The sequence below is a fragment of the Netta rufina genome, assembly GCF_964035555.1.
Source record: "Netta rufina genome assembly, chromosome: 3".
NCBI lineage: Eukaryota > Metazoa > Chordata > Aves > Anseriformes > Anatidae > Netta > Netta rufina.
Window position 1 is genome coordinate 45,156,232 of NC_140125.1, and position 20,349 is coordinate 45,176,580.

Sequence of the window (20,349 nt, forward strand, 5' to 3'; positions counted from 1 at the left end):
TAAGATGGCGCCGCCCATGGCGCGGCTCCTCCGCCCTCCCCCGCGCCCGCCCCAGCCCCAGCCCCAGCGCTGCGGGCAGCCGGGCCGGGACCGGGGCCGGGACCGGGGCAGGGACCGGGACCGGGGCTCCGCGGGGCCATGGGGGCCGCAGCCGCAGCGGCGGGGTAGGGCGGGCGAGCGGGGTGCGGCGAGGCGCGGTGCTGCTGCTGCTGCTGCTGCTGCTGCTGGCACCATGGCGGCGGCGGCGGTGCCCGGGCGGGCGCGGCGAGGGACGCCCATGTACTCGGTAGGCTGCCCGCGGGGGGCTGCCCGCCTCGCCCCCTCCCCAAACGCTGTGGCGGCCCCCCGGGGGGATTTGGGGATGGCTGCGGGGGCAGGGCGCCCCTTCGGGTCCCCGTCCCTTCTGGGTGAGGGGGATGGAGGGCAGGGGGGGAGTCCTGGTGTCTGCGGGGATCCCCGATCTCCGTGTCCCCTGGTGCCACACGGGTGCGTCGTGAGTGCTCCCATTTTAGTGTTTTGGAAAATATAGGGAAGGCAGGGGTGTTCCTGGCTCCCACCGCTTTGTTTCTGTCACTGCCGGTGCCCCCATAGCCGCCTGCCCTACTGGGTTCTTCGCCTGGAGGCTGCCGGGGGGGAGCCCACGCAGCGCCTCGGCTGTGGGGCACCGGAGGAGCGAGGCGCTTCTCCCGTCATTAGCTCAGAGCTACCTCAGGCCGGGACACGAAAATAACTACTGCTGCGGGAAGAAACCCGTGGCAGGTCAAATCCAGAAATGTGAAATGGAGACGAGTGGCAGGGAGGTGACTTGGCCTTTGGCTGTGGCCTTGGTGAAGCCCCGCTCAGCGGGGACGCATCGTGCAACGGCTGTGGCAGCGCAGCGGCTCCTGATGAGGCTGACGATACCGGGGCTGAGTGCTGGGTTGCTTCCTTTTTTGTTGTTTCTTGTGTTTTTATCATGGGGTTGCACGCTGTAGGATTTAAACTTTGGTTATCCCAAGAAATGTTGCTTAAATTTTCTGGGTAACGTTTTGTCTCGTACTGACCTAAGCAGGTGTGTGCTTAGAGCCAACCACTATTTGTTGAGGCTATTTTGAGCTATCTTTTTCACTATTATAAGGCACATAAGTGTTTTTTTTGTTTGTTTGTTTGTTTGTTTTTTTTTTTTGGTTTTGTTTTTTTTTGTTTGTTTTTTCCTGTTTTATTTTTAATCAGGAGGGTTGATATAAGGTATCAAGGCAACTGATGACTAATACAAACTATTTCCAGCCTCCTTGTCACTTTGTGGCTTGCACGGCTCTTGCAAAATATCAGCCAGGTGAAAACCATGGGAGAAGACAGATTGAAAGCTGTAATACTAAACTTCCACGGTATCTCATGCTGATGAATGGACAGGAACGAAATGTTTGCTCTGTCCTCACTTTAAATGTCAGCTGCTCTCGATAATGTTGCTGATGTGGCTGCGGTCAACCAGCAGTGAAAGCTGACTCCCTCTCCCGAGGCTGAAAACCTGGCTGCTGCTGCTGCTGGGCATTTTGCTTATCTGTTCCTGGATTTCTCCTGTGCGTTTGCTGGCCAGGCTTTCATCTTGAGGCCAGTGAAGGTCACTCTGACAGCCCGTGAAGCAATGTGTTCTCTCCTTCGCTTTAAGGCTGGTTCTGCACAGGTTGTATAGGGGGAGAGAAGGCAAAATGAGTGGAAGGGGTGCCTGTGCTGCCCTTCAAGTTGTGCTGAAGAGGAAGACGCAAGCATTTTTATCTTAGCATCTTCTACTAATAAATGTGCTTAATCATAACCGTTTCCTTTGTGTTGTGCTGAGCCTTGCTTGCCTGATGACTGTTGCTGCTGTTCTGAAGTTTGGAGAAATACGGTTTAAAGACTAAGGGGTCATTCACGTGATCTGTGCTGTGAGAGGAGTTAATAGGAGACATCTCTCTCCAGCGCAGGGGATGCCCACTGACTGAAGGAGAAGAGTTTTGTCACTGAGATTTCTCAGCTAGCTGTGCATGTACTGCTAGCTTTCCTGATGCTGGTCACTCAGGGACTGTGCTCTCTTTATACCATGTTGCTTTTTGGTCTTCATGTGGCTGGTAATTTTTTTTTTGGTTCTGTTCCTACCTGGCTATGCGTTCTGTACCTTATGTCCAAGCCTGGTGAAAGCCAGCAGCGATCACCGAGATCCCACATCCAACTTAAAGCAGGATTATTTCTGGTGTTGATGATTGTGTTTTTATAATGTCATGCATGTTATTGCATTCATGCAGCTGCAAGAGTAGGGATCAAAGCTGTTTCAGTTAATACCTCTTAATCACGAGGACGCTGGAGGGAAGGCATTTTAGTTTTAAAGCTTAGGTGTTTCCTCAGCCTCTTCCTGTTGGACAGAATTAAGTAATGTGGCATATGGTGATTTGGGGACCTTTGCGGAGGGAAACGGTAGTTTCTTTTGTCTTTGGTTTCTTTTGGTTTTAGTTTCTAATTGCAGCATTGTTCCAAGCAGGCAATATTTGTTCATGCACTCAGAGCATGGAAAGGAGATGTTATAGAAAGGTTAACAAAAAAAAACCAAACACATTACAAAAATTGTGCACGCTATTATTTTACTGCTGTAGGCAAGCAGATCACTGAATCTCTCGAGACAGTGTCTCATTCTTTATTTGTATGTTCCCAGCAGAAAGAGCTCACATCAAAGAAAAGGGATGAGTTTGAAGATATCTTGGAGGAAAGGCGATTGTCCAGTGACTTGAGATATGCAATGAAATGTTACACTCCTGTGATTTACAAAGGACTTTCACCTTGCAAGCCAAATGCTATTAAAACTGCTGTTCTGCAGTCAGAGCAAGTTCAGTATGTTATCAAGCAGGTGAGTCTGAACACTGAGCTGTAAGATGAAGTAGATTGAACAGAGCCAAATTTTGTGTGGCAATGGGGGAAAAAAAAGTTATTGCTGCTCTCGTCAAACACCAGAGCTGTAGTTTGAAAGGCACTCTGATAAATCAGTAACTAGGGAGGCACGCTCTTCTGGCAGGAAGAAAAAATTCTGGTTTACCAAAGAGTTGCCACTAAAGTTGTTGTGTCGTGGTGTTTTTATTTTCTGTATACGATATTTTACATCCAACTTAACCAATGTGCTTGACTTCTTTTTTTTTTTTCTCCTCTCCTGTCGTTGACACAGAGCAGCATTGAAAAAGATTTTACTTAGTAGTTTTTGTATTTTGAGGACATGTTGTAGCAATTTTATAGGCTAGTGATGTATTTATGAATTAGTCATTGATACATTCTCTAAAATGAGAGTTATATTTTGACAGAAATTTTTCAGACAAGTGTCACGTGGTTAAAGGAAGTTAGTTCTGCCATTGCAATCTAGTTCTCAGCTTTGGACTAGAAATTACTGAAAGTATTTCTGGTCTCTAAACTGAGCTGTGCTGTTTGGGAAGCATTTTCTTTTGTCACTCTTCCTCTTTCTTCCTACTTCATGTGCTATAAAAGGCATGTTCCTCATTCTATAACAGCAAAAAACCAAACTGTTCAACTAAATATTTATATATTTAGGAGAGAATGTAAATCTCTCCTCCTGTGTAAATAGAAGAGATGACCATTATGTAAGTCCGTTTTAAGAAACTTCAAAAGGGAATGTGTGTAAGAACAGAAAAAAGAACATTGATATGCAAAGCTGGTAGAGACAGCGCTTTGTATGCATTTCAGCTAGCAATTGCAACAGTAATACTCTACAAAGAAAATCAAGCTTGATAGGGCCGAGGTTCTTCAGCCAAGTCTGAAAATCCAATCCAAATGCACTTCAGAGATTTACTTGAATATCTCTGCAAACATAAGTTTCTTTTTCCTGGATAAAGAAAATTGTACACAGTCTTCTTTAGACCAATAGTCTATGAAATATTCTTAGAACTGAGCCTGCTCCAAAGATGCTACAGGCTAAAATATTCAGATGGCGTGTTTGGGGGGTGGGGGGGGGTGGGGGAAATGTAACTACCCACCCCCCATTGACAGCTAAGCTCACCATGGATTTTGAACAGCTTTAACTTGGCTTTCACTTGCTGGTTGACAAAGAACAGATGCTGTGAGATTAGAATGTCCATATGAATGTCCTGTCCCATAAAATAAAATCTTGCTGGCTATTGCATTAGTGTTGCCATAATTGTTGTGGCACATTGAACAGTGTGCACGGGCAAGGAGAAAGAAACCACATCTGACTGCTCTTTTGTTTGTTTTCTCTTCAGTTAGCAAAAGAGATGGGAGAATCACCTGATATTATTCAAGAAGAAGCCACAGAAATCCTGGATGAGATGGGTCACAGTATGCAATTAGGAGCTGTCAGATTTTTTGCCTTTACTCTGAGCAAAATATTTAAACAGCTTTTCCAGAGAGTTTGTGTGAATGAAGAAGGAATGCAGAGAGTGAGTACTGCTGAGGAAAAATAAAAAGCTGTAATATTTTCATGCTGGTTGCTTAGGCAAAGACTCCCATCTTCACTTCCACTAAAAAATACAAAAAAAAAACAACAAACACCACCACCAACAAAAAAAGACTGCACTTGCGTTTATTGCAGCTTTTCTAAATAAAGGGAGGGAAAGACAGATGATATGTAAGTTTTTGAGGCAAACAGTCAGCATCGTTTTTTGTACACTTTTCCAAATGTTTCCTGTGGTAAGATGTTTTGCATAAAACATCTTTCAGCTTTTGCAGAGATTATACAGGCCTTCATTTGGGATACATTTGGCAATGAGGAATATATGATCTGTAAGATTTAAATATAAATATATGTATATATATATTGCTTGTGCCATGTATTTTGATGCTTAGAAGGAATTTGTTTAAAACTTTTTAGTAGGATAAGAGTAATTGTGATCTTGCAGAAGTGAACTGTTCACATTATTTATGTTTGCATTTTTTTCCAGAGGGTTGTCATTAAAGGTAAATAGTTGTCAAAAAGAAGACACAGGTGACTGTCATCCTCTCTCTCTTGTTGCTTTTTTTTTCACTTCTGTAATTGTTTTGCCAGCTCTTCAGGGATTTGAATTCCTAATTTTTTTAAAAAAAAGTTCTCTGTATGACTAATTTTGGTCAAGTGATTTATGAGATGTAAGATGAGAAACCTTTATTCAACAGTTTTGCTTTGAGAATACTTTGACCTCTTTTCTTTTAGTTTGATTTGCCATTTAAAATGGCAATACATTCTTGAAGCAATTTCCATGTGGGTTGGAACATGACAATAGCTACCTGGGCAGTAGATAAATAGAAATGCTGGAACTGTTTCTGGAGGGAAAGAATGGTATGTGGCCAAGAATATAAAAAGAAAAAGTTAAAGTTTTTTATTGCTTAATTCTATGTGGCTGAGTGGGTTGGCTGTTCTGCCAAACCTTCATACAGCTAAGATCCACGAAACACTGTGTACCTCTGAGGCAGGAGATGCCTGAAGTTTGCCCCAGTCCGGTGGGGATTTGTTGTGCCCTGTCTCATTGCAGGTTGTCACCCCTCTGGAGGAGGGTACAGTCCGTGCCCAGCAAGACTTAACAATGTCAACCCTTACAAGCCCTACTGGGTTTCCCGTTCCTATCAAAAGGGATTTGGATTGTGCTATCATGTAATGAGGTGGCCCTGCCTTTTGAGTCTTGTGGTGCCTCCAAATCACAGGTTGCTATTCTGGTAGCTACTGCTCCAAATTTCCTTTGACTCCATGCTGAAAAAGATATAAAGTATGTGGATAGAGAAACCATCCTCATCAAGAAATCAGCTTTTGTTTGTCTGAAGCCACGTGAAGATCTGTATTTGCAAATTTCAACAGTTGTTCTGCAAATATTGGAGCAATATTGTTTGTTCTGGTTTTCTTTTTCAGCTGCAGCATGCCATTCAGGAGCACCCAGTTGTACTGCTGCCCAGTCACCGAAGCTACGTAGACTTTTTGATGCTGTCTTACTTGCTGTACACGTACGACTTGGCTTTGCCTGTCATTGCTGCAGGAATAGGCAAGTATGTTGTTTGAACGGTGTTTTCAGGATTCAGAGTACTGATAGCAACTGGTCTGGTATTTGCTGCTATAAATACTTGTGTTTAATTTCTGTTCCAAATACATTTTGTTAAAAACCCCTTGAGTTAGATGTTTGCAGTGTACGTGCCTCTCCTCTGTGCTGAGTGCCATCAAAAGTGAATTTTTTCATAGCAAGTTCAGCCAGAAGCACCTCACCTGCAGACCCAAAGCTGGGCAAAGAGAGGTGTTTGAAGCAGACTTCTGTATTACTGTCCTCGCCCAGAAACAAGCAAAAACTTGGCCATGAGCTCCTGTGTACACAGAAGGTTTTGCAATACCTGATATGGTTCTAAGCACAGTCATAGTAGCCAGATACGAAGTGCCAATCGCCTTGTGCTGGTTGGTGGTGTGACCGACTCCCTTGAAAGCATTGGCAGAGCTTCATTATGCCAAGTGCTGAGAGCAGAGCTGGCTGAGAAACAGAACTTTGTCAGAGGGAAAACTGGCAAGATTTTGAACGTAGGTCTAAAGCAGATTAAGCTGGTTTTATTTGTGGGAAGCAGTTATTGAAAACTAACAGTATCTTCTCAGTCAATGTGCTTTTTGAAACTCCTGTTTCTATGGCAGCATTTAACCAAGAAGCCTGATCTTGGAAGTCTGGAGTGTCAACCAAGTCTTCTAAGCAAGCATTCTGGGATCTGGTGCAGTGCTGTGCATGCACAGGCAAGCTAGCAAAGATCTGGGAACCTAGTATTCTCCTCTAGTTTGCTAGATTCTCTCTCTTAAAGACTGGGGAATGAATGAGCTTGGAATAAACAGATAAGGTGCTCCCCCCCATGTCACTTTTGTCAGATGAAAAAATGTTGCAGTGCTTTCGATGGAAAAGTATGTGAAGATGCTGCCATCAGCCTAAACTGCTTTCCATTTTCAGTAGATGATGTTTGATATCAGGAGCTTTGAGGAGCCTCTCACACAAAAGGTGTCACAGATTTTTTAGAACTGTTTTAAGTAAGCACCTGTAACGGTGAGAAGTTGTCTGTATTTTTTTCAGGTCTGTATTATGCTTACCTTTCCTCCCATTAAAAAGAATGGGGGCAGGGGTGATTTATGCCATTTTTGGAACAATTTCACCTAATCTTCTTCTGATACTGTAATACAGATTGGATCAGATGGGAATCTTTCAAGGGTGCAGGCTAGATCTTTACTGTTTTTTCCAGTTGGGAGATTGAGAATACCAGTAAAAAATCAGGGGGAGCTGGGAGAATAGGGAAGACAAGATGCTGCTGATATGTGAAGTACGGGTATCCCGCCTTCTGTGTGATGCAGGTTAGCTTCTGGTGAATTCAGAGTTTGGTGTCTCATAGCTGCCTTTATCAAGGTGCTACAGCTACTTACCTGTCACATATTGTTCTGAAGCTGCTCACATGCCAACGCAGATATCGGTGTGGTGCTTTGTTATCTACAGATACTAGTACAAAAAAGATGTTGCATGTGTGTGTTATTTTAAGTTCCGTAAGTGAAAATACAGTTGTCTGATTGTACACATAACTACAATGTGTTGTTAGAGGTTAACAACATGTGATACAAGAACTAACTCAAGGTGCTACTTGTTGTGGGTCTCCTGATTGAGGAATAAGTGCCTCTGCTTTGTTAGTTGTTGTTTGGTTTCAGGTAGCATACACCTAGATCTGTGGGGATTTGCTGCTATTGCCACCCAGGGTCCTGCAGCCAGTTTCCTTTTATCTATTTTATACAGTGAGTGAATCTCCATCCTCAAATCTTTCATTGATTGACGTAGCAAGAAGGCTGAAGCAGCAAATAGCTGGCTGCTGTGTAGGCTCATTTTAAATGTCTCATGAATAAATTTAAATGTTTCCGAGTTTTGGCAAGTTAAACACTGGTTATGATTGCTTGAAACTAGGAAATTACCAAAAAATTTAGCTGATTTAGTCTACCATTCCTAAATTGATGAGTCAGGCTCTCAAATGGTATAATGTAACATAATTGGTCAGTTAATTTCCAGGGTTAATTTCTGTGTCTTCTGGGATATGTTCAATGGTAACTGAAGATGAGTGAGACAATGTACTTGGAAAAAAAAAAAACCAAAAAACATAGTCTTCATTATGGCTGAAATCTGGGCATCTAAATTATTGAAACAAATTGCTCTAAGTGAATGTTCTTTCCAAAAATAAAATATAAAACATTGAAAGCATCTTATAACATGACAATCACATCTTCCAAGTACTTGCAACAGAATCCTTGAAAGAGATCTCCTTTATCCTGGTAATTGAATCACTTTATTACATAAATTGTTTGTTTCTGCTGAAAGATATTAATCAATAAGTTTTGCGTTTGTGGTTTTGTTTTTTGTTGGATTGTTTTTCAGATTTCCTAGGAATGAAAATAGTTGGTGAGCTGCTGCGAAGGGCAGGTGCCTTTTTTATGCGGCGTTCCTTCGGTGGGAACAGGCTCTATTGGGCAGTTTTTGCTGAATACGTAAAAACTATGTTAAGGGTAAGTAAATTACTGAACTCTCAAAGTGTATGCTTAAGAAATACTGTATTGCAGTGATTCATGTTAAACGTGCATGACGTGGGCAGGATATTGAAAGTCTTCATCGTGGTCTGAGGAAATGGATTTTACCTCAGAATTCATGTGTGAAGAGCAAGTTTGCAGTCTCTTCCTGCAGTTCATCAGTGGGTGATAAACAAATTGCTGAGCTTCAGTTTCCTTGGCTCATGCGTCCATATCTCATAACAGACAAAATATTTTTATTAATTTAACTGTATGTTGTGGCAAATACAATAGATGAATATAAGCTTCAAAATGACTGAAGTTAGAGATGCATGGCTTCCATTAAAAAAAAAAAACTGCTTACTTTTTAAGTACTTAAAATTATTTGTGAGCGGTAAAGATGAAATGTTTTTATGTTTCTGACAGGCTTTTTTGTTTGTTTTACTTTTGTAGAATGGTTATGCCCCAATTGAGTTTTTTCTTGAAGGGACAAGAAGCCGCACTGCCAAGACTCTGACTCCAAAGTTTGGTGGGTTTGTCGGACACTTGGAACTTTTTATGATTAATGTGTTCCGTAGTGGTTATGTTATTCTAAAGTTGCTCAGCTAGGAAGGGATGTTGAAGTGGTAGGAAATTGGCGAAGTCTGTCATAGTGGAAAAAAACACTATAGTTTGATTTCCAAGGCCAAATAAAGAAGGGCAGCAATACATGCCTCTTGCACTCTGTTTCTTTCTCTCCCATTGTGTAACTAATTGCATAACTCTTCCCTATTTTCTTTCTGGAAAATAGGCTACCCCGTACCTGCACAGAAGTATTTTGAGCTGTTTGTAAAAGACAAGGGGAATCTTTAGAAAGATGATGATGAGCAAGTGCAGAGAAGTGCTATTGAAAAGAGCACAAACAGCTGTCCAAATGCATTGCTTAAATTTACCTTCTGTTCTAAAGCTTGGACAATGTCTTCTGCTTTTGCTTAGTGAAGAGAGAACAAGCATAACATTCACCTATTTACAGTTTCTAAAACTTACTTAACTTTGAAAAAGATATCTTGCAGCTGCTTTTCACTTGAAGACAAGTGTTTCACTTTTTTTTTTTTTAATCCACTTTGCAGGTCTTCTCAGTATTGTGATGGAACCATTTTTTAAACGTGAAGTCTTTGACACGTACCTTGTTCCCATCAGCATCAGCTACGAGAGGATATTAGAAGAATCTCTCTATGCATATGAACTCCTAGGAGTCCCAAAGCCCAAAGAATCTACATCTGTGTGTAAATTCCTTAAGAACAGAATATAGGTGAAGGCATACACACCCTGCAGCATACACACCCCGCAGCACTAAAATTTTATTTCTGCTCTTCCCATTTTTTTAGGGATTGTTAAAGGCCAGAAGGATCCTCAGCGACAATTTTGGTACCATACACATCTACGTTGGCCAGCCGGTGTCACTTAGAACGTTGGCTTCTGGGAGAATCAATCTCTGCCCGTATAACTTGGTTCCCAGGTACCAGATCTTTCCATGACTTATGCACAGGAAAAACATTTGTTTACATGTAGTCCTCACCAATGTAAAAATAATTAAGAAGTTTTTTGGTTTTCTTTTTTTTTTTTTTTTTTACTTTGGTTTCAGTTTCTCTCCTCTGCCCTCCATTTGACTACTGAAGATGTTTTGTCTGCACTCATAGCTATCATGTTTGTGACTGGCTGTTTCTGAAATAGGTTGTTACTTCCATTGCTCTGTTCTCGGTTGAGAAGGTGCCATTTTAAAAATTCATGATGGTGTATGAGTCTGGCAAAACTTTATTTTCTGAGAATGCAGTGGTTTTGTTACTTTAAAAATCTACTTTCTTTCCCTTCTTGCTTTATTACTGCAAACAGTTTTGTGATTGTGTACCAAGAAGCTTCAGCTATGGCTAGAATTGGGTGGATTTGCAATTTGTTATATCAAATTATAATGCTTTTGAATGTTTTTCAGGATAGCAAGTGTATAGCATCAATACAGAGTTCTGTTTCAAATATTTTTGTGAATCTACTGATGTTTTTCTCTGTACTACATAGTGCATAGGTAGAATTACCCTCCAGATGTTAGGTGCTGGAAAGTAGTTATGGATCTTGGAGCAATACAGAGGAAATCTGTAATATAAATCATACTCTTCCCTATTTTGGAGCTTTTTAACCTTGAACTGCATGGTTCTTTTCAGATATCTTCCACAGAAGCCTTCTGAGGATATCCAAGAATTTGTCAGTGATGTGGCGTATAAAATGGAGCTCCTGCAAATCGAAAACATGGTTTTGAGCCCGTGGGTGCTAGTTGCTGCCGTCCTGCTCCAGAATTTGCCAGCTATGGATTTTGAACTTCTAATAGAAAAGACGCTGTGGCTGAAAGGCTTAACGCAGACTTTTGGAGGTTTCATTGAATGGCCTGGTATGCACAGAATGTGTTATTTCTATTTCTTTTTTTGTTTGTTTGTTTGTTTATGAAGGATACATTATTTTTATGTGGAAGCAGTGTATAGTGACAATGTTACAGATTTGTTTTCATGGGTGCTGAGTCATAAATGGATTTCAGGATATGCCAAAAATGATGCTAACATAGAAAGGGTTTTGCCCTAGGGCTATAGAAGATGCTACTCTGAAAAACAGTTATTTCCTGAAGCGTGTAATGAGCGAGAAATTATAGACTGTTTTATAACGTCTTTCTGAAGGTGGTCTTAAGTCCTAGGCAATTAATTACCAAGTCTGCAACAGTACCTCAGTAAAATGCTACATTTATTGCTTGATATTGGCTATGAGTTGGTACTGTGGTAAAGAACTAGCCTAAACAAATGTGTGAAATAAATAAAACCAAAGCTATAATCTGATTATTTATTTTTAAATTTGACTTCACCCTTTTGGGGATGCAGTGATGACTTTTGAGGTAGTGGCTTCTGTGTTTTTACATTATACGCACACATACATAAATATATTTATATATATTTGTGGAAAGGTTGATTCTTCTTCCTCTTCTGAACACTTGTTTTAAGCATCTCTCTTTGAGCCAAGCTGACACAGGTAATTTGTTTTGGAGCCTCAGGACATAAGTGGATAAGCTGGCAAAGAAAAATAGTGTGTGGTGCAAATACCTTTTCACTGTAGGTATATTTAAACTACGGATCTTCGCTTTTGTACTTGTGTGTAATCAAGGATCACTCTCAGTATTGCAACAGAGAAATATGAGCAGGCCACAGTTAGAACAGAGCTCTCATTTCTGGAAAAATATCATTTCTCCTTTCAGTTATCTTCACTGTAGTAAATATGGACGCAGTCTGCTCCTGCCAGACTGTGAAAGGAAAAATGTCGTGGTGTTTAACATCATTTAGAATCTTACTGCTTAGTAAACTGAAGAATATAGTGCATTTGGGTTTGCTTTCTTAGTAATTTTGTTTTCTTAGTAAAAATGAATAAACTTTTGCTTTAGTTGCAGAGAACGGAAAATAGGCAAGGTATTGAGGTGGAGGAAAAGATTTTGTTTGAGTGTGTTGGCCTTGCACTAGGTGTCATTTGCATAGAAACAGGGTTGTTTGTTTGTTTGGTTTGAGTTATCAATAATTTGAAAGAATAAATAATTTTAAAGGTTAGTTTGGAGACGTCACCATGTCAGCAGCTACATGCATCCTGTCTGTGCTGTTTCTCCTGCTACCGTGCTGGTTGGTGGTTATAGGCAGAACATTGGCTTAGGTTATAGAAATTTTATATTAAAAACAGGAACTGAAAAATGGCCCTCTCTCAGTTATTATTACACTGAGAAACTTGTGAAAACATTGCCAAAGCTGGAATACAGTAGGCTGAAGGAGCAAATAAGATGCAAGGAGGTTCTACGTGAAAGCTAGTGTAAAGGGAAAATATGTTTTTGTTTTCCAGTCAAAGTCTGGATTGATTTGATATGCTTGTGTTGCTCTGGTCATGTAAATGGTATTTTCATGTTCAGTTAAGTTTTTGTTGCTTCTTTCCTTGCTTGCTTAGTGGTTCACAATGTAGGGAATTTTGGTAGGGTTTAAAGCCTAAGATATTCTAAAAAGATGACTGTATTTTAAGACTTGAGGTGCTGTTCTTTATCTGCTTAAAGTTCTTTGAAGGACTAATATAAAAAAATATAAAAAATAACAAACCCTAAACCCACCCAGTTCCTTGCTTTAGAGTTTTTAAAAGGATTTTAGTGTAACAAAAGTATACTTGGGTTTAAGTGCAAGCTGTTTTCTTTTTGAGCAGGTACATTATGCAATGACCCCTCAGTTAGGATTTTTTTAAACTTAATTATGATGAGGGATTCCTTGTTTCTGAGAGTTGAAGAAAAACATTTTAAAGACTTGTGCATCTGATTCAAAGATTACAGTGTCAGGAATTCCTAAGCCAAAGTGTTTCCTTAACGATGACTGTTTCCATCAAATAGTTCTAGCCTCTTTTATTTGGAGGCACAGAATCTTTGTTCCAGAGACAAAGAAATTACTTGTTACTGTTAGCAAGTGGAAGAATTTGACAGAAGTGTCTGAAATTTGTTCTCTCTGTTGTTCTCAGCCCAGGCATTGTCTACATTTTTCTAACTGAATGTTTGATGCAGTAGTTGGTCCTAAAAACAAATCTTGATGAAATACTAGCATACTTCAGACAGTGTCAACAGAGACGTATTCTCTTTTGCATCTTCCTGACCCTTGCGTTTTCTTGCTAGATAATCTTTGTGCCAAAAAAGCAGTTACGTCTGCCCTCGCCCTGCATTCCAACATTGCTCGCCTCGTCAACGGCCACGTGGTCCTTAATGACAAAGGAGAGGAAGATGGAGCTGTAGGGGAAATTGTCTTCAAGCGAGCTCTGGCCATCCTCATGTGTGGTAACTACAGAAACCAGTTGCTGAATGTTTTTGTGCGTCCCTCTCTGGTGGCACTCGCCTTGCAAATGACACGCAGCTTCAGGAAAGGTACGTTTGGGTAACTCGGGGAGCCCACTGTCATGTCAAGCTTTGCTCCCTGTCATGTCCTCAGTGAGAGGAGCAGGAGATTCCTGTGATTGATAGTGGGAACTACTTAACAGCTTTGTGCCAGGACTCTAAATAAGGTCCTGTGGCATAAATCGGGTGTGTTGGGAGGGGACTTTTTTTTTTTTTTTTTTTTTGCCATTTTTGTTTACCCCTTGATACTTTCGAAGTATCAAGGCATATTCTGGTGAGACAGCCGGCACGAGGTGATTCCAGTTCTTATTTACACTGTTCTACAGTCCAGAACTAGTTGAGTTTAGAAGAACATATTTGGGAGTGCTTAGGTTGCTTCCCTTGTGGTATACGTTAGGAAACTGCCAGAGGGTGAAATGGCCCTGAAAGTGGCAAAAATCACTTATTGTATTTCAGCTGTTAAATAAAAGCATGCTAGGAAGTGTCTCCTGTCTCTATAGTGCAGCTTTCTTTCATGGCAGTGTAAAATAAACTACAACTGTTAAGTTTATTGTTTTGTTGGCATTTAGCAGACCTGCTTTTTAGGTTACATACTACACTCAGCTCAAGTGCAGCCAGTTCTCAGCTTTTGTTCTCTTCCCAGTGCTGTTCCTGAAGTGTTTCAGTGCTTTCCAATACTTGGATCGTTAAGTAAAACTTCAAAATACATACCTTGGTTTTGTGCAGCATCTGACAGTATGGTATTTAATGTATGTTCTTAGAAGCTACAGTCCCCTGTTTTTGCCTTTGGTAAAATCTGAACCGAGTACTTTGACTACTTCCTGTTTTACTGTGGTGATTTCTGTTGTATATGTACTCATGGTTTTAATGTCAAGTTCAAATTTTATTTGAGGTAGATATTCTCTCTCAGGAATAATAATAGAGAGTAAATATTTTCTCTGAAATAAGGAGTTAATGGCTTTTCAATGGCATCCTTTTAAATTATGTTTTTTAAAACAACACTGTACAATATTTTTTTCAGAGGAAGTCTACAGCTGCTTCAGCATCTTGAGAGATGTGTTCTCTGATGAGTTCATCTTCTTTCCTGGTATTTCATTGAAGGTAAAAACATCCTTTATACAAAAATACTGATTGTCCATAGTACAGCCAGTTAAAATAGCATCTGATTTTGGGGCTCTGCTTAACACATGCCTTGTGATAAATACCTACAGAGATATCAGCTTAATCGGTAAGTGGGAGGGAGAACTTAAAAGAGGGTCAGAGTGGAGGTAGTCATTAGGTTAGTTGCAAAACATTGTGTGAATCCACAAGGTTGCATATGCAGTCTTTTTTTTAATTCCTCCACTGTGTTTTTTTTTTTTTAAAAAAAAAAAAACAAAAAAAAAACCTGAAACTTCCTGAACTATTGAAGTGAGCTGTAGCAGAAGTTTGGCTTTTTTATAAAAAACTACCAATCTTCTAGAATGGATATAAAAATTAGTAGAGCAGTCTTTTTTTTTTTTTTTTCTTTATAATGAAGTGTAAATACTGTTCTGTTCCTTTGCGGTTATGAAAGAGACTTTAGGCTATGAAGAAAGTGTTAATGTAGGTCTAATTGTCTAATTGGACTCTTTCACAGAGTGGGTATGTTCTGTCAGCACAGAAGCAAAAGAGGAGTTTTCATTGAGGTTATAGCAGGGTCATTTTTCCTTAAAGCTCTTGCAGGCTGTGTAGCAGAGGGGGCACTGCTGCTCTTTCAGAAAGTTAAGCTATGGGTCCTATACTAATTACTGATCAACCATTGTATGTCCTTGTTATCCTTGACAAATAGAGTATGCAGTTCTAAATTTAAGTCCTTATTGTCTTCTGCTTGATTATAGTCCTTCTAGTGCAGCTGTGATCGGCTGCTTTGTGTAGCGCGATACGTGTGGTCTGTGCTGCTGGGGCTGCCGCAGCACTGTGCCAACACCCAGCGCTGTGTGTGTTAGAGCACATCTCCCTACCACCTCTTCTCCAGTGCTCTATCTACCTCTGCAGCATTTATACAGCAGCTGGTGTTCCTCTTACACCTTGAAATCTGAATATTACGGTGCATATGTACACTTTTTTCTAGTATATAGTTTTAATGGCTTTGAGCCCTTTTAGATTTTTATTACTGGCAGTGTCTCGTGTAGATTCCGATACTACACTATGAGCACTAAGAAGGAAGTACTTAGAGTAAAGCCTGGTTTAAACCTCTGCAGATGAAATCTTACAGAGCTAGGAAGGTACAGCCTGTGAAGGTTTTTGAAGTGAAAGTCTTACTAATTGCACAACAGTGTCCCTAGCAGAGTCTTAGGGAAGCTTGAGTTTCATTGTATTTGCCTGAAAGCAGCATCCCCTCATTCCACCCGCCTTCCCATATCAGCATTACTGAGACAAAGCCGGTATTGTTCGTGCGTGCTGCCTTGTTACAGCACTCAGTGTGTCTGCACGCTCTCCGAAAACAGCTGGACACAGAAAAGATGTGAAAACTGCAGGCAGTACTTTGATCCCTGCAGGACACGCTGTGTCAGTTTGTACACGTCCTGCAGGGTTGGACCTGGCTCTGGTCCAGCCAGCTTGAAAAGCAGGTGAGCACAAATTTATTAGTGAAAACTGGTTTGACGTCATACCCAATACAAACTGTAAGTCCAGGTGCAGTTTTTATTTGGGTTTAAAACAGCTTAAATGTGATTTTTGTTAAATGTTAAGGCCAAATATCTAATAGCGATATTTAATTGTGATCTTTCCTGCATTTAAAAAAAAAAAAAAAAAAAAGAAGGTAATTTACGTAAGAATATTCAGGATGCATGACTATATTAAAATCTCAGCAAGACACCCCTCTAGTCATCCATGTGTCTATCATGTCCACTCCCTCCGCCTTCTTTTCCTCTGGTAACGGAAGGAAAATAATTTTGTCACTGACATTTCCACAGTCTGTATCTTTTGGCCATTGTGTTGCCCTTTTTTTGTAGACAGCAGGTCAGTGAACTGTGTTATCGTTTATTGCTAACAGTGTGCATGAGATAAAAGAAAGCCCTGACTTAAAAAAAAATAATAAATAAAATTAAATTAAAAATTAAAAAAAATCCACCACCATCACCAAACAAACAAAACAAACAAACAAACAATCCTTAAAATAGACAACTTGTCTGTATTCTGACAGAATCCAAGGGAATACAAGCTGGCTGTTACAATAGCAACCACAGCCTCTTTCTAAGGTCCTAGGCTTGTTGTACTTCCAGATTTGCTCTAAGATTGTGTTCCCACTGCCTTTTTAGAAGGGTGTTTCTGGTATATAGGAAAATTTTGGTTCATGCTTCCAGAGAACCAAAGTGAGAAATGGAAGAAGTGTCATGTTGTGTGTTTTTTGTTGTGGTTTTGTTTTGATTTATTTTTTTGTGTTTGGTTGGTTGATTTTGTGGGAAAAAGTCTCTGCACTTGCTGTAGATGTTAACATTTCAGTTGCGGTTCTCTCTCCCAGGATTTTGAGGAAGGATGTTTTCTACTCACAAAATGTGATGCGATTCAAACAACTCAACAGGAAATCTACCTTACTGACAAAGGAAGTGTTATAGTATCTTTCTTGTCAGCTATGTTCAGACCTTTTGTGGAAGGTTATCAGGTAGGCTGTTTTCCAAAAATTATCTTTTTTATCCTGTGTTTTATACGAAAAGTAGTAGAGTAGTGATAGTTCTGCAGTACAAGGAGCGACTGTTTCCATGGCTGGAGAATGGAAGAGTTGAGAAATAGCAGTAACAGGTATCTTAACATCACCTTCCCTCCAGGAACCTGATTTCAACTTTTGGCTCGGACTTCTCAGAATGACTAAAGTAGTAAGCTGCTTTGTAACCTGATGAGCTATTGCGGGTATACAAGCTGCACAGGGAGTATGCTGCTGGCAGGCTCCCTTGCTCTTTCATAGAGGAACTCTAGCTTAATTAATTTTGTGTCTCATATCTGGTAGGATTTTGTGTGTGTGTTTGTTTGTTTTTTTTCCCCCAAAGGTTTTAATACGGCTAAACACTTACAATCCTGTAATATATAACCTGCACAAAAATAGGAGGCTAAAATCTCTATGTCAGCATAACATTGGTGGGAATGTAGATGTTTGAACCTAGTAGATGAGGGAACCGTTAATGATCTGGTGTATGACTTAGGCTGGTCTGTACTGATTTGCCTGATTTTATTCCGATCTGTAAAAACAGATAGTGCTTTAATAGAATTATACTGGGTTTGATTGCAAGAACAGAAACGTTAAAATGATGTCTAAGGTAACCATTTCAGTAATGTATGCTGAGTCTTTTAATATTAAGATTCTCATGCACGCTAAACAGTAATAAATTTTTCAGGTGTGCTATTTAATGATACCTTTTGATTTCCTCCCCTATCTTTTCAAAGTGTAATAACGTTACTTCCTCTTGGGGACATCTTTGTAACTAATAACAAATTGATAATCACAAGGAAAGAAGTGCTGATGTTTATTTTCTTGTAATGTTAGTTAATTTTCAGATACCTATCAAAGGAAACAAGAGAAGCCTTTACAGAGAAGCAATTTGTACCTGGAGTCCGCAACTTTGTTTTTCAGCTTCTTGAAAAGGGTGCGTACAGCTGTCATGCAACATGATTTTAGGAGCTTAATCTGTTAATGAACAGTGGTAAAACTTTTGTTTTTTTTCTGCTTTCTGTAGGGAATACACAGTGTTATGAAGCGCTGTCTTCTGACATGCAGAAAAACGCCTTAGCAGCTCTTGTGCAAATGGGTGCAGTAAAGAAGAAGAAAATGTAAGCAACGTTGGCTTTTTGGTATATAAAAGACAACGTGGGGTTTTACTGGAAATTCTTAATGACTGATCTATTAGCATTAAGCAGTACAGCACACACCCGATCACCTGAGCATCAGTCAACTGAAGGTTGATCGGATTTACCTGAGTTGTGGTGAAGACCCAGGTAGTTGCTTTCTGTTCGCATTGGGGAAGCAGAGTGGAACCCCTCAGAGTGAAAACAGTCCCGCGGGACCCAGCAACAGAATTCAATAACTCACTACTGGGCTTTTTCTGACTCCCTTTTCTAAACCTTTTGGTTTTCAAAATCTTTACCAGGGCTTTGATAAGCAAATAGAACAGCCCTGCTTATTCTGTGTGTTACAGTAAGCCTCATCAGGCAATGTAAGCAATAATCAGGAATACTAATACTTTTTTGTGTTTTGGCACTGAAATCTCAAATCAACTCCAATGAAAGCTTAGACATTAAAGTTACTTAACACTGTTCCCCAGACTAATATGAAACAACAGCTACATCTATGCTTATACAGAAACATGGTTACGTATACTTCATGTTATCAGATTAATTTGTGTTGAGGTGGTACTTCTTATATTTAAAATTATAACCATAGAAGACCCTGCTACAAGTCCCCACATTGTCTTGACTGTTTTATAGAACAGTGTTGGCAGCTGATGACCTAATTTTTTTTTCTTATTTGTCTGTCGAGGAAATGAATTGGTTAAGGTTTGTATTGCTCTTGGAAAGCACACAAAGTGCTGTTGTTGTATGTCCCCCTGCTATGTCATTATGCTAACTAAATGTCTGTAGCTGAATTCCCCTTTCAAGTAAATGGAATAAATCAAGTGCAACAGATTTTGAGATCAGCAGAAGGTTTGATTCAGTTTCAGTGACACAGTCTTGAAAATTGTACCACTGAAAACAAACAAACAAATGTTCTCTTCTTGTGGTTATCCCCAATAAAAAAACGAGGGAATACAGACACAGGGGGTGTAAATGAGAGGAAAGAAAAACCCTAACAATCCTTGAATACACTTGTGTTTAAAAGTCTGCTGTGACCTAAAAATTGATAAGTACGCTGGTAGGATGAAGAATGTGATGACATTATGAAAATGTTTCATTCAGATTATTTGTGTAGAAATAACTGAAATAAGAGATATCCATTGAAGTAACAATTTTGTGTTTTTTTTGTTTGTTTGTTTTGTTTTGTTTTAACTGTAGGTCAAATGGATTCACTTACAATGTAAATCAAGAGGCTGTTAATAAAATCCTGGATGTGTTTGGTGAGTGTCTTGAGCGGTCTCTAGTTCATTTGAAGAGAACTTCTGAAGTTACAAAGGAATTTGGTTGTGAGGCATTGGAAGGGGCTGCCCAGGGAAGTGGTGGAGTCACCATCCCTGGGTGTCTTTAAAAGACGTTTAGATGTAGAGCTTAGGGATATGGTTTAGTGGAGGACTGGTTAGTGTTAGGTCAGAGGTTGGACTCGGTGACCTCGGAGGTCTCTTCCAACCTAGGTGATTCTGTGATTGTGTGAGTTTGGACAACGAAGATATGTTAGACCTAGTGTTTTTTCCTAATAGTTCCTCATATAAACCAAAAGGTAATTTAATAGAGCACTTGCAAGTAAGTGATTTTTTTTTTCTTCTTCTTTTTGTCAGATGCCAGGATACCTGTACAGAAGCCTGTGGCTGCAAGACTTTAAGTGGTTTTTGATGCTGTGACTGGACGTGAGTACCTGCTGGGGGCACAGACCACTGCCGGAGCGGAGACGGCAGCAGACCAAGCTCACGCCTTGTCCGTCTGTCTGGACGTTGTCAGCGTGCGAGGCAGAAGCAGGCACCGAGGCTGTGGAAGGGTGGTCTTCACCTGGGGTACTTCCCCTAACCACTTAGAGACTGCTGCCTCTGCTGGCTAGAGTTGTATTTGTATACTCACCTGTGGTTTGCTTTGTAAAATGGATTAAACCTTTTTTTTTTTTTTTTTTGGATACCTATTTAAAGAGAAGCGCACAGTAACGCCTACTTAAAATACATTTTTTAGACTCGTAACGAGCCACCTGGTCGGTCTCAAAGATTTCCCTGGCGAAGCTGTAACGGGGGGCACCGACGGCTGCGCATTAAAACGAGCGTCCAGACAAACGCCTTGCCGGCTGCCTGTG

The 20,349-nt window shown here is 40.4% G+C and overlaps 1 protein-coding gene across 2 annotated transcripts; it reads left to right on the forward strand.

Moving 5' to 3' along the window:
• Positions 1–4: 4 nt before the first annotated feature.
• On the forward strand, positions 5–20,243 carry GNPAT (glyceronephosphate O-acyltransferase; the record flags this gene model as incomplete). 2 transcript variants are annotated; one of them, XM_084284401.1, is made up of 16 exons in its annotated part: positions 5–286; positions 2,666–2,857; positions 4,233–4,409; positions 5,849–5,978; positions 8,367–8,494; positions 8,948–9,023; positions 9,604–9,755; positions 9,862–9,992; positions 10,690–10,913; positions 13,194–13,439; positions 14,431–14,510; positions 16,894–17,034; positions 17,911–18,010; positions 18,101–18,194; positions 19,413–19,474; positions 19,850–20,243. In XM_084284401.1, 16 exons carry the CDS (start codon positions 5–7, stop codon positions 19,891–19,893), a joined length of 2,259 nt encoding a protein of 752 aa, XP_084140527.1. In that variant the 3' UTR covers positions 19,894–20,243. The 2 variants fall into 2 exon arrangements, with proteins under 2 accessions (XP_084140527.1, XP_084140528.1); XM_084284402.1 differs by having other exon boundaries at positions 2,669–2,857.
• Between the last annotated feature and the right edge of the window lie 106 nt (positions 20,244–20,349).